Consider the following 14213-nt stretch of genomic DNA (forward strand, 5'->3'; position numbering starts at 1 on the left):
ATGAAGCCTGCACACATGGAGTTTTTAAAACTGCCATCATAAAATCAGGGAGGCAGAATGTGCAAGGGAGGATTTCTCCATGCTCTTGAGTCATCAGAGAGATGGAGGACCTGGGAGTGGTCCATCAGCTGGGGCTGCCCAGGAGGATGCTGGCTATACCTTGTTGTCTTAACTGCCTTTATATCACTTGCCAGCAACTGGTTTTGACGGATGCTGTATGACTTCTTGGTTGCATCTGCCATCCTGTAATGAGTAAGCTACATAGTGATTCTGCTTAAAATATCCTAAATGTTATTCAAATGTACAAGACATATCTGTTGCACTGCTAGCAACTCATTGAGCTCCAAAAGGGCTAAAAATTCTTGAGTTGTGCCTTTTACACTGGTCTCCCTTAGCGTCTGTGCCAGGACACTCACTGGTGATGCCCAGGGAACAGCAGGAGGCAAACCATAGCAAGAGTAGGAGCACCAGTGTCATGCCAACCCTTCCTCAAGCTACAAAGACCAAGATTCTGTAATAAAAAAAAATCTTTTTTTTACAGTCGAGAGACAAATCTACAGAGGGAGAGGAAGATAAGGAGACAGAAGCACAGGAAGGCAGGGACAGGGAGTGAAATATTCTACCCATTGGTTCATTCGCAACAGGGCCACAATGGCAAGAGCTGGGCCAGACAAGCCAGGAGCCTAGAACTTTTATCTGGGTTTCCCAAGGGAGTTTCAGGGGCTTAGGGAATTGAGCCATCTTTTACTGCTTCCCTGGGCACACTAGCAGGGAGTACTGTCTGGAGTGAGGAACTGGGACTAGAACCAGCTTCATCTATTGTGCCACAATGCCAGTCCTTCTTCTTAGATCTTAAATCTAATATTCTCCCAATTAAGCTATTTCAACAGCTGCTTCCTCTACTAATTTTTAAAAAGCAATAATACATACTTCCGTTTTTAGAACTTCCTATTCCGGAATAGTCTGAAATTTACAAAACAAAAAGTAATGTAATACAAAGAATTCCTAAATACCCTTCAAGCAGCTTCCCCTGTCATTAATATCTTGGTTGATGTCCTTGTTTTAACAATAACTCATCCTTGTGCCAAGGCTCCAGTGCCTGTTGGTCAAGCTGCCTCATTATGAGAATATTTGCAAAGGTCCATTTTTCCATTTGGTCTGCATCATTTCTGGTTAGGGCATGGAAGATTCTGGAGCCCTTTCCACAGCAGCTACGCCAGTGGCTCTGGAGAGGAGTTGTTCCCGTGGCAGCTGTTTTTCTCTAGGGCTCAGGGCATGGCTGGCCTCAGAGACAATGGTCACTAACGGGGCAGACTTAGAAGCACCAACACTATTGGTTATTAGAAACATAAGCCTTTTACCTGTGCCTGATGGAAGGATTAGTTCAACACCTCCCACCCTACTCCACTGAGATGGTGCCATAACTGTCAGCCAGGCACCACACGCCAGTGCGGGCAGCAGGTGTAATAAAGGAAAAGTCAACACTAGCTCCTTGTGTGCACTCAGAGTGGTACTCTGTACTCTGCTTCTCTGAAAGTCTGCAATCCGACCCATCAGAGATAAGCTCAGCTCTGCAAGCTTCCTACCAGAAGCGTATTTCCCTCCATTCATCATGCCACATGAACCTCACTTCCATCTCACAAATGGCAGCAAGCCCTTAGCTGTGCCCGTGGGATTATAATACTGAACCAGTGCAGCCTTAGGAAATGAGGGGCTCTTCTGTGGGGTAAAATATATCCAGATAAGCAGGCTAAAAGTTATCCACTGCCAGGAGATAGTAAGGGATTAGGAAGTTCAGAGAGTCCTCTGCTCATCTGGCAGACCTCTGCAATAGAAACATCAACACGGGTACCATAACAATGGCAAGCAGCTTGGCTAACTGCGTAACCTTCAGGATTTCACAAAGGTCTCGCATGGTGTATTTCTCTATCAGAGGAGAAAAGGAGACAAACCTTACGTTTGCGTGACATGTGAGGCCCAGAAGGCCCTAAACAAATGGTCTGGAAGAGTCATCATTATCAGACATATATACAGGAAGTGCTGCACATTAGTCAACGTTATCAACATCGATCTTCAAAACATCCCTCTTAATTTATATCATTTCTTCACTGATGGAAAATACAAGACCAAAAGTGCCAAATAATGAGCCAAAGGAAACAGCAAACCATGAGGATGACATGAAAACAAGTCATCCTTCCTCAGTCCCACATTCTTTCAAAAATGCATAAGCAGCAAACAAATGGAAAAGTCTCTTAAAGCACCCATCACAATGTGTGGAACCTGGTTCTGCTGGGAATTACTCCCACCATGACGAAGGCTAGTTAGCTTCGAAGGGCAACTGCCTCAGAATGAATGTTAAGAAAGCTTGGTGTTAAGTGTAGGCTGCATCTGCAGACGGGGCCTCTGACGAGGTCATTACAACTGAGTCCTCATTCCACAGAACTACTGCCCTTTCAAAGAAATATGCGAGACTCTGTCCACCATGTGAGGCCAATGAGACAACAGCCACCTGCATCCTAGAAAAACACCCTCAACAGAAGACCACCGGCTTCAACCTTCAGCTCTGAGAACACAAAATGCCTGTGGAAATTCTGGTACAGAGCGCAGGTCAGATGTGATGCATCACTGCCTCTCTGGGACACGGCTTCCTGTGAGCATGGGGAGATGGGATGACGGATGAAGCCCATGATGGCTCAGGCACGCCTGAGAGACAAAGGGCCTTCATCCACTTCTTTATCCCCAGCTGTCCCCATCACGGGCTGCTCTCCCCAGCAGGAAACCTCACCACATTTGCCCATTAGAGCTCTCATTCTGGGCATGTGTCTCCAGCCCTCTGTGCCCTGGGACCCACTCATTACAAGCCCATTCATTAGGGAACGGCGGGTCCAGGCGTGCAGAACGCAGCATCATTAGTGCTAATTGGAGCCTGGATGACTGCTTGCTGCAGAATGCTGGCCTTTTTCAGCTCAGCATCGGGCACCAGAGCGACAAAAGGCCCTTTCTCAGGCCAGGCGCCACAGCTGACAATGGAGCGAGGGCTGGTGCCATGAGTCCGCCAGCTGACAGTGGGGGCCGGGGAAACGTGAGCTGTACTGTGCAGACCCGGGGCTGTCAACTACAGCTTTCTTCTTGGTGTGCCCCACAGCACCCAGCCCCCCAAAGTTACCTGAAAGTTGGGGTTGGGATTAGGATAGGGCAGCCAGGCTGAGCGTGAGTTTTCCTGGTACTTGAAGGGCCCGTTGAAAGCCTGTGAGATGGCACTGAGGTTGAAGACGCACACTGCTGAGGCAGGGATGCTGTTCCTGCAGAGCCAGAGGAGACAGAAAGGGGAGATGGTGAGCGCTCGGCAGTGGCCACTGACCTCCACCAGCAATGGGGAGAAAGAGGGCAGGATGTGGAAGCCACTCCCAGAGGCCTCAGGACCACAGCCTGGAACGTCCCACAAGGACATTTCCAAGATGTCAGCAGGTTCCTTTGTGATTTCTTTGTGGAAGAGTAACCACCTTGGTATCAAGACAAGATGATTGGCAATTGTAACATTTAATCACACCATATGGAATTTGTCCACTCAGCCACAGTGCGGACAAGAAAGTCTTGCAGTGCTACACTTCTGTGCCATGCTTCTAAAATCCCGGAGGGAAGGGTTTCTTCCTGAACGTGGCTGAGTCTCCCAAACTGCACGAAGGCCACCTGTTTATCTCATTACTTTAGCTGTTAGGAGGGTGAACTTTCTTCTCCCATTCAGCTATGTCTAATTGTTATTTTAAAATGAAAAAAAATTAACTGAAAATATTTTGCAAACACTGCTTCCCATGTATTTCTTTCTCTTTTATTTACTTATTTAAAAATGTTTGAAACTCAGAGAGTCAGAGAGAAAAATATGTCACAGTAGTGTCATTAAACCTTCAATTCTTCATTTGGCATTCAAGCCCCACAGATGAGGCTGAACAATGGAGGATTTCAAAAGGCCAGCGCCCCTGGACTAACCAGCCAGCCGGCAAAACATTTCAGGGGAAATAAGCTCACATTGTAGGCTCAGCTCTGGCTCTCGGAAGGCAGCATGGACAAGCAGCAGGAAGCTTACACACTGCTTTTCCATATTAATGCTCTGAGCCACTGCTCATTAGATGTGTTCGTGGGTCAAGGAACCCAGAGAAACTGCATAACTGAAATGCTTCCATGTATTTGCCTCATTTGAACAAATGGCATGGAAGAGGTGCTAGAGCTACTACAGTTCTCTGGCACTGGTGAGTGGAGGGAGGATGTGCAGGGTAAGTTACACTGCTGGCTTGACTCTTAGTGCGCTCACAATGGGAAACTACAGAACTCAAACCGCAAGTGCATGCAAGACTTAGCCTTTGGCACATGAACTTTCTTTTGAGTGCTACCTAACAGGCACTTCAGCGGGATGCTACATCAGAGGCAGAGTAGTCAGGCCTGAAACCCCACAGCCTGATGTGGAATGCAGGCAGCCCACGTCATGTCCTAACCCACTGTGCCATAAGCCCACTGTTACGTGAGCTTCAATAAGAACAAGAATGGCCAGGGAGGCACAGTCGAGTCTACCCAGAGACCGTGATACACCTTGGGCCACAGGAAGCCAGGAGTTCTGGGAGGGGTGCTGACGAGGAGACCACCATGCTGAGCCCACTAGACTTCCCACACAGAAATTGAATCCCGAGAAGAGCTCCCCTTCCCCAGTGACAAAACAGCAGCACAGAAAGGCCACTCGGGGTGGTCACAGGCTGCAGAAGCCACAACAGGACAGACGGTGGAGTCACAGGGCAGACGGACTAGTTCCTGAACACTGGTTCCTCTCTCAGCCAGTCTTGGAACATGCTGCCCTTTGATGAGTAAACCTTTGGACAGCAGGTGGCATTATTTGTCCACCTGCCTCCCTCCACCTCTGTCTGCTTCTTGAATGAATCAATTAAAAAGTTCATCTAAATATGCTCTATGTTTATATTTACATAATCAATAGTATATATGACTTCAAATTTGAGCCATCTTTCTATGCCATACAGAATAAAAGCCCTTTCTGATCCTTTTCTGCAGCTCAGTTCATGCCTAGCGCTTGAGGAAAACCATCAAGTCCTAGGGAAAGAATCTTTCAGAATAGAAACCTGGAGCTGGAAACCCTGGCTCCTGCCAACCTGCAGCTCTCAGCTTGCTCCTCTGCAGTCTTCGATTCAGAGTTAGAGAATGGCCAGCCTTTTACTTTTCACTTCCCCAGTTTGCAGGAAGTCTTCCAAAGGAATATGATCATCGTTTAGAAGGCAAAATCCAGGCTGACACTCAAAAGGAAGAGAGGAGGCCGACTGTGGACCTGAGCCGGATGTATTGGAAACTCACTCGAGAGGGAGCCCTCAGAGGGCTGTGGCAAGTCCACCCCCACCAGCATACAACCCAAATTTGGGGGTGGGGAAGGCTTGGAACATGACAGGCACTTGCAACAAAAACTGCCTGACACAATGTGAAGCATTCTTCAACAATCTAAATTGGCCATTCACCTGGAATCAAGCAGACAGGGGACTTGACGTAACTTCGCAAATCCACATGCCTGTGATGGTGGTGATAGCTCTGTTGTTTTGTTTTCTTTTCTTTAGAACCAGGGGATTCACTGGCTGAGCAATTCAAGCTCCCATTGCATGTAAAAATGAGGTGAACTGAGCATTGCATGTGTCTCTTGTGTATCCTACACTATACGTTAAGCAAGATTTTAGGAATTAAATCAACTTCAGAAACCACGAATTGATTTTCCTAAAAGAAGCATAGCAAAGAAAGAAAATAACTTTGGGGGTTGAAGGGCAGACATGCAATGGAGAGGGTCTTGGAGGAGCGAGAAAGGAAACCCACACTGCCTTCATTTTCTAACACAGCACCAGAAATACAACCCTTCATGGAGTAAATGTGATTATCAAGCAAATGTGAAAATTAAAAGTCAGCAGTGGAAAGAACAGGATGGAAAAGCAAACAAGAGAGCAGCAAGAGGTAGGTGTAGTGACTGTTGAGAAATGAATACACAGGCACCAATGCTGGAGAGATGAAAATGTAAGTTATATAGGGAGCAGGCATTGCAGGGTGACCCACATCCAGGGCTGGAGAGTTGCTGTGAATGCCACAATGAAGATGCTGCTGCACAAGCCAGGGGCTGTGCTCACACTCCCCTGTTCATCAGCATCTCCAGCCCATCCACATTCCTATCCCTGACCTTGTACACACATTCTTGGCTTTAGTTTGAAGTGTTAGGTCACCACATAGGAAGCTTCCGAGGTTCTGAGAGCTGCAGCCCACAGCATGGAGTCCTCCGCACTTCTGGTGCAGCAGGAAGAGCAGCCTGAGGTCCCCACTTGTCCCCTAACCTGGCAGGGAAGGGGACTCTTGTCATCTGACCACAGCACACCACCTAAGGGTGGGAAATAGCTGTGAGAACATGGGATTCCCATCACACTGGGGCAGAGGGGAGACTAGCAAATATCACAGACTTGACCACAGTCAAATAATGCCTGTCTCGAAGTACATCGTTCTATAAAGAAAAAACATAATTTTCAAAAATCTTTTAGAGGTGTTTGTCACTGAAGAATGATGTGTCCATGCAAACCATCTTCTAGAATAGCCATGGGAAATACACACTTCACAGCTGAGCCCAAGCTGAGGTTAGAGCTGGGCCACCTGAAGCCTGAGACTTTCTAGGTGACACTCACACGCTGAGAACTAGATCAAATATGTGCCCATCTCAGACAGTGCCCAGAGCACACTGGCACAGCAAGAGCAAACAGTGTTAACAGACCCACTGGAGGCAGCTATGACCCAAAGACAGATGAGAACTTTTGTGTTAGTTTATCTTACTATGGCCTGTTTTCACACAACACATGCTTCTTTGCCAGACTTCATTCTTATAGAACCTATGTGGGGTGTCTTTCCCCTTGTGGCTGTGTTGAGCCCAGTAAAGCAGAATGATTTCCTGAGAGGAACATGAGCACCCCAGAGGCCCCGAACAGAAGGTGCTTCACAGGGGACGGGCAGGGGGACTGGCTACGCACACGTTGGTGGTGAAGATGGCGTAGATGAGGTCGAGCTCGGGCAGGAAGAAGGTACTCTGCAGCTCGTGGTAGTAAAAGGGCACTTCGCCGGGCCGGGAGCAGTTGAGCCGAGCCTTCATGAACGTGGTCCAGGTGTCCTCCAGCAGGAAACGCCCGCCGATGTCATTCTTGCAGACCCGGGCCGCCCTGGAGAACACAGTCTTCCCACAGTCATGCTCCACAGCATTTTCCCGGAAGAAAAAATAGGTGAAATTGCCAATGTCGTAGGATGATACAAAGTTGGGTTCTGTAAAGGAGGAGGAAAAAAACCAAAAAACAAATTTCAGTGTCCACAGGACAGTCTTTTTCCATCTTGCCTGTTGAATGCTTCATCCAAAGAGACATGGCCTTGCTCAGAGCACCCTGGGCTCTTCCAGGACAAAAGGGAGGCAGCTGGGACAGCCTAATGATCTCTATCCTACGAACCTCAGGGTCATGTACAAGTTCTGAAATCAATCTGCACCCAAGTAAACCATCCACAGTGGGTAGCAATGAGCATAGTCCACTGCACGGCAAGAAATAGTCTATAACTGAGAGAGAGAGAGAGAGGAGAGAGAAGAGAGAGAGAGAAATGAGATTCAAAATCAACTGTATCCAGGAGAGAAGGCTGTTAGCATGTTTATTTGTGTAAGACAACAAAAGTCTTTGACATTGCTTGTGTACCCCAGGATGACGCTGACATTTCTCATAGTGCTTTTGATCATGGTATTAAGTATGTTTGTGGTTGGTGAAAGCTTACAAGTGAAAGCTGAAACTGTAAGATTAGTCTCAGAATCAGCTTCAGCAACCCCGTTACTATGGTGACCTTGCTGCCTGTAAAGATCAGGCTTATTTCCTTATTTCTGGGTTGCCAGCAAACCATTTAGAGGGAGCCTCTGAGTCAGAGCCAGTACCTCCGAATTACTTTAAAAACAGGGACAACAATCATGCCTCTACTTAACCATCAGGCTTACTAGAAGTTTAGAAAACAGACATATGCACAACATATCAAGTCTATCTTCCTGGAGTATGAATTTGACTGAAAGGCATGGCTCACATTAGAGTACATAAGTCCATTATGCAGCTCTAGCTCTTTCTAAGATTTAGTTTTATTTGAAATGCAGAATCATAAAGATAAAGACAGAAAAAGAGGTATTTCAGCTACCGTTCACTCCCCAAATGGCTGTTCCAAATCTAGGAGCTTTTTCCGAGTCTCCTGCAGGGTACAGGTACCCAAGGACTTGGGGCATGTTCTGCTGCTTTCCCAGGCCACTAGGAGGGAGCAGGAATGGAAGTGGAGCAGCTGGGACATGGATGAGCACCCATACCCATTCTGGTGCTTCAGGTGAAGGCCTAGCCTCATATGCCAGGCACCAACCCACAGCCCATGATTCCAACTTCCTGTTAATGGAGTCCTGGAGAGTCAGGTGATGGGTTCCTGCCACCCCCAGGGACTAGAATGGAGAAGGCAGCACTGGACTCGGGCACTTCTGCAGCTGCTCTGGGTACTGGGAGACTGAATCGGTGAATGGGAACTCTCTGCCTGCCTTAGTCTCTATGTCTCTGAAATAAATTGAAAAAACACTGAGAGAAGTGACCCAAGTTCCCAAGTGAGAAGATGCCTTTTCAGGCACAAGTACGTCCAGATCCTTGGCTTCAAAATCCGTCCAACCAGGCTCTTTCACTCTTATTTCTATGAGAGTTTTGCTCAATCAAGAATGGTTGAATTTTATGATTCAATTAGGGTGATTATTGCAATACCCTCTGGTGTTCAAAATTAATGCAAAGCTACTGATAACAACTATATCCACAAGGATACATTTTTCAGGGACAATTATCTTGTCGGGCCTGTACTTTACCAAATCTAATTGGATTTATGTTACTGGCAGGACTCCTGAAAATGTTTGGCTACAAGAGAAACCATGAATGCTGAGAACAAAACACAAATCCTGGAATGCAGACACTGACTATAGACAGAACAGAGTCAGCTCTGACTGCTGCCAATTGCTCAGTAATGCACACTTGATGCCCTCACCAAATATTGCTCTTAAGCCACATAAGTACATCAAGCCATACAGATTTTTGACAAGAACTAATGCCAACCTTTGAACTGTTCAAGTACATCCATAGATCATTATTGACTGAACCTGAATGGGCATTCAAATAAATCTGAGTCTTGTGAAAATATGAGAGAAAATACATATTTTCTGCTTTAGTATCTTCAACGGAGAACTACAATAGCAGTAGCTTACACATTTGCAAGCTGTGTTTTTGGAATGTAAAGAATATATTAGGGCACAGCGGTCGAATCCACGTTCATGACAAACCTCCAAAAGGTAACTACTTGCAGGAGCTGATTGCAAAGGCAACCTTATTCCTCCCTTACGTAGCTATAGTTGGTGTCTAAATAAAACAGTCACCTACGCCTAATTCTAAAGATATGACTAAATTGTTGAACCAGGTTAGAATATACTTAGGCTCATCCAAAAACTCTACAGTTTGAGCATTATATGGAAAAGAAACAACAATGACAAAAACCACCACCAATCAGAGCAAACAAACATGGAACAGAGTTCTTCAACCTGAGGCCGCAAACACACGTCCAGGGCACGTGAGACAAAATCCACCAAGTCATTTCTAAGAGCCTTGCAGCTGCCTGCTTGTGCTATGACCACAGAGACAAAAAACCTGGACATCCCTTCAAAACATCTCTAGCACCCATGGACATGGAGTACTGAACAAGAGCTGACAGCTGTAGCGTGCTAACTCCACCATGCCAAGATCAGTGTTAAAAACTTTACACACTCCTCACACTCATGAGAACCAGAGGGGCAGTGTTGGGTTATTGTTTCTTCTTCACATTTAGTGATACTAACAGCCAAAGCCTTTTAGAAACTTGACTAAGTTCACCTAATTAACAGTAAAGGTTGGAGTATGGGTAGAGAAAATCCCGACACAAGACAGTCTGACCTCAGAGCCAATATACCCACCACTTACACCGCCCTGGACAAATAATGGCGTATAAGAGAACCACCAACTATGTGACCAGTATTCAATACTGGGATTTGGATTTCTGCACAATGCTTTAGAAACCAAATTGCTGGGTAAGACTGAATGGGGGAAAAGTGGCATGAAGAAGCCAGTATCCCAAGTACTTACTACCCAAGAAGATGGTTAAGAGGCACTTGGCCCAGTCCCGGACAAGGCCTCCAGTGGCACTCACCCCACAGTGTCCGAGTGCCAATGAGTGGCTGATAGAACTTCTACCCTTCACTCACTGTTCGCTCCATGGAACCATCTTCCATTCTGCTTCCCCAGGTTAGGCAGAATGCTGAGGAATGACAAGACATGAACCCCAGCCTCTTTCCACAGGGAGCGACCACCACCTCCCAGACCATGCTGACTGTGGGACCTGCAGTCACATCGGGGTAGCTCTGATTCCTGGCAAACGAAGCCTCTAGAAGTCCTGCCAGCATCCTGCTTCCTTTTCAAAGACAATAACAAAGCAAGAAGCACTGTTAAAAGTGCAATCAAATGTCTCTTGCATTTATGGATATAAATCTGAAGGCTAGGGGCGTTTGAGTCTCACCAGACAGAATAATAAGATGCATATTGTTTCCCCTCAATTATTTAAGTTCTGTCTTTTGTTAAAATCCAATTCGTCACCAACGCGGATCTGTCACTCCTGAGTGAACTGAACAAGTCATAAATTAGGCATTGCCTTCTTGTGCACAGTAGATGGGAGTGTGTGAGGGAGATCAGAGGAAGCCCTTCGACACGATTATTACTCAAGCTACAAATGAATAGAAGATGTGCTGCTAGCTAATTCTGAATAGAAACGGGCAGAGACTATGCCAGCTTAGACATAAATATATGCACAGAGAAGCTGTTTCTGCTCATGTTTGTAAAACATGTTGAGTTATAGATTACAGTGTGCTCCATAAAACATGTCAGGATACAAGCAGACTCATGCTCCACAACAGAAGAGCTTTTACTTTACATCTTTGCTTCTAAAATAGTGAACACGCAGATGGGCATGCCGAGCAGAGACCACGGTAGACATAAATATGAATGATGAGAAGAAGAAATGTATAAACATCCTGACAAGACTTGGTGCACAGAGCCTTCACTGCTGAGCCTGCGAGCAGAGCTTTCCACTCCCCATTCCTCCCATTCCTCCCATTCCAGTGCCCACTACAGCAGCGTGGGGACGCACCATGCTCAGGCAGTTCCAGCTGAGGGGGCACCCAATCGCTGGCAGGTCATGGCAGAGACCCATCTGTGTCCACTAAAAGGACGGATAATGTGGGTGCAAGCACGCAACAATTTTGTAGCTTCACAACAAACATTTTTAGGTGAAAAAAATCTATCACAAATTCTTTTTTTCCCAAGCAAACACCACTCGCCCTATGATTTAGTTGCCTGAGGCAGGTGGAGATGGGAACCCATGAGAGTGAGGTTCAGCCAGGGCTGACCCTCAGACACCAGATGTGCTCTGCAGCCCTGTGGGACCTTTGGTAATCCCAATGGCCTGTGATGCAAGGCTGTGAGAACCATGATGACTGGCACACAGTAGGATCCCAATGCATAGCACCTGTTATTGCCTCGTGATGGGTTCATTTCTAGCTTTTAAATAGAGACAGAGATTTTCCAGTCTGTTATTCACTCCGAATGGCCATAACAGCCATGACTGGGACAGGCTGAAGGGGCCAGCTTCCTCCAGGTCTCCCACATGGGTGTATGGGTGACATGCACCAAAAAACCTGCACGCACCCATATGGGAGGATAACATCAAACATGGAAGCTGCACCTGCTATGCCAGAACACCTGTCCCTCATAAGTTATTTTGAATGTCTCTGAATAATTTGTATCTAACATCACCTCTTATGGTGATAAAGAATGATCAAGCGCACATATACCAAACTTCAAGCTGTTCAAAATTTGAGAAACATAAACACAGCTTTTTTTTTTTTTTTTTTAAAGTAACAAGGTATTACGGCCAGTGCAGTTGCATAGCGAATTACTCCTCTGCCTGCAGTACTGGCATCCCAAATGAACACCAGTTCAATCCTAGCTGCTCCACTTCCAGTCAAGCTCCTTGCTGACGGCCCAGGAAAGCAGCAGAACACGGCCCAAGTCCACACAGGAGAACTGGAAGAAGATCCAGGTTCTTGGCCCTGGACTGGTCCAGCTGAGGCCATTGCAGTCATTCAGGGAGGGAACCAGCAGGTGAAAGATCATTCTCTGTCTCTCCTTCTCACTCTAGTTTTGCCTTTCAAATAAAAATACATAAATCTTTGAAAGATAGCAATATATTTCACAGAAAGAACATGAGTTCAAGGCCACCACGTGCAGGTATGACACACTCTTGGCCTGGTTTTCGACTCCTACAGAAACACAATTGTGGGCATCTCAAGCCCCCGGACCTGTTTGCATGGTTCACATGCTCTCCATTGTCACTGCTGCAGGAACAAACACTGCTACTTCTGCAGGAATCCAGCTTCCGCTAGTGCTTAACTAAACCGTATATTTTGACTGAAATTAAATTTGGGGTGGGCACAGCCAGTTAAGCCACCACTTGGGATTCCTGCTTCCAACCCAGCTTCCTGCTGAAGGGCAGCTCGTGGCACATGCCCTTACATCCCTGCCATGCCACTCACGTGGGCATTAATTTCTTGACTTCTGGCTTCAGCTTGACCCAAACCCAGCTGTTGTAGACATTTGGGAAGTGAGTCAGTAAATTGAAGATTGCTTTTGCTCATTCACTCTTTGCCTGTCAAATAAATAGAAAATAAACTTTAAACAATAAAAAGTAGCAGAACGATCACTAGTGGACTGAAGTTTTTTCCTGAAATCCCCAAATTCCTAGCAACAAATGCCTAGATACACTGATGACAGACACAAATACCTGTGAATGTATTACCTAATGCAGCTATGAGGGGTGTGTCTGTGTGCAATGTATGTGTGCGTATAGATGTGAATGTATACACATATACATGCAAGTATATGCATATAGATGAGTGTGTGTGTGTGTGTGTGTGTGTGTGTGTGTGTGTGTGTGTGTGTGTGTAAAAAGCTCAATACTTCCACCTACTGGCTATATGAGCTGGATAAAGTTATTTAACTGCATATGTTGCTTCTTCAGTTTTATAATGGGAATAACAATGCCCAACACTCCACATTACTGCAATAATTAAAGGCAAGGCATGTCAAAGTCATCAAAAGTATATAATCATTTATTTAAAGCAACTGTCTTGCTGTATAATTTAATATAAAAATATCAGGAAACATATCTGCATTTACTTATCAGGCTAATTATTTATCCACTGTGAACAACAACTTAGGGCCCACTGTTCTTTCCAGTAAGTCCATGGTCAAACATGGCTGGAGAACCCTGCTATAGACTGTGCTCTGAATGCCAGTCAAGCACTCCCCTACTAAGGGGGAGTGCCAACACAAGCTCCCATGGCACTGTCGACAGCACAGGGTGCTTCCTTGGTAAACTGAAGCACATAGCTCATTACCTACAGGACAGAAATGAGACATGGCCAACAGATGGCTAGAGGGACACGAGAGGGAGTCACTGGACAGGGACAGGAGGTGGACCCAAGAATCAGAATGTAGGGGTTCACATGCCAGCTAGCCAGAACAGGGGACGGGTATGTCCCCAGGGGAGGGGAAAAGCCTGAGAGAAGAGCAAAAGCGGGAGCCAGGACTTGTCTAAAGCCAGTGTTAGGGCAGAGGGCAGCCAGCCACAAGCCAGGGCAGGCCCTTGACCCACAGTTAAGAGACTGGATTTGAATGACCCAAGTTCTGTGCACGGCGATATACTGGAGGATGAGAGCAGGAAGGAATTGTGCTCGATGCTCATGATCACACACACAGCAACTTAAGCCTGGCATGCCCTGGTATGCCCTGGTCTGCCCTGGCATGCCCTGGTATGTCCCTCACCGAGCCATCTGTGAAACACCATCGTTAGAACATTTGCTGTAGCATGAGAAATGGAGTTCTAGCAAGTGCTTAGCTTTCCTTCCTCCAAAGAACTATAACATGCTAAAAATGTATCATTTATCTGGATTTCCTGACTCAAGACAAGCATATAGTATAGCTACATGCTATCTTGTCCCTCAATGACAAGTAGCACTTCTTGAG

The 14213-nt window shown here is 46.3% G+C and overlaps 1 protein-coding gene across 1 annotated transcript in view; it reads right to left on the reverse strand.

Moving 5' to 3' along the window:
- Positions 1-14213, reverse strand: part of SEMA5A (semaphorin 5A) — a 199674-nt gene that overhangs the window by 87039 nt on the left and 98422 nt on the right. Inside the window, exons 7-8 of the mRNA XM_040977393.1 lie at positions 7044-7329; positions 3167-3302 (exon numbers count right to left, since the gene is read on the reverse strand). Coding sequence (XP_040833327.1) covers positions 3167-3302; positions 7044-7329 — 422 coding nt within the window. The remainder of the gene's footprint in view (positions 1-3166; positions 3303-7043; positions 7330-14213) is intronic.

This window comes from Ochotona curzoniae, unplaced genomic scaffold (assembly GCF_017591425.1).
Source record: "Ochotona curzoniae isolate NIBS_2020 unplaced genomic scaffold, NIBS_Ocur_1.0 contig_2754, whole genome shotgun sequence".
In the NCBI taxonomy this organism is placed as follows: Eukaryota; Metazoa; Chordata; class Mammalia; order Lagomorpha; family Ochotonidae; genus Ochotona; species Ochotona curzoniae.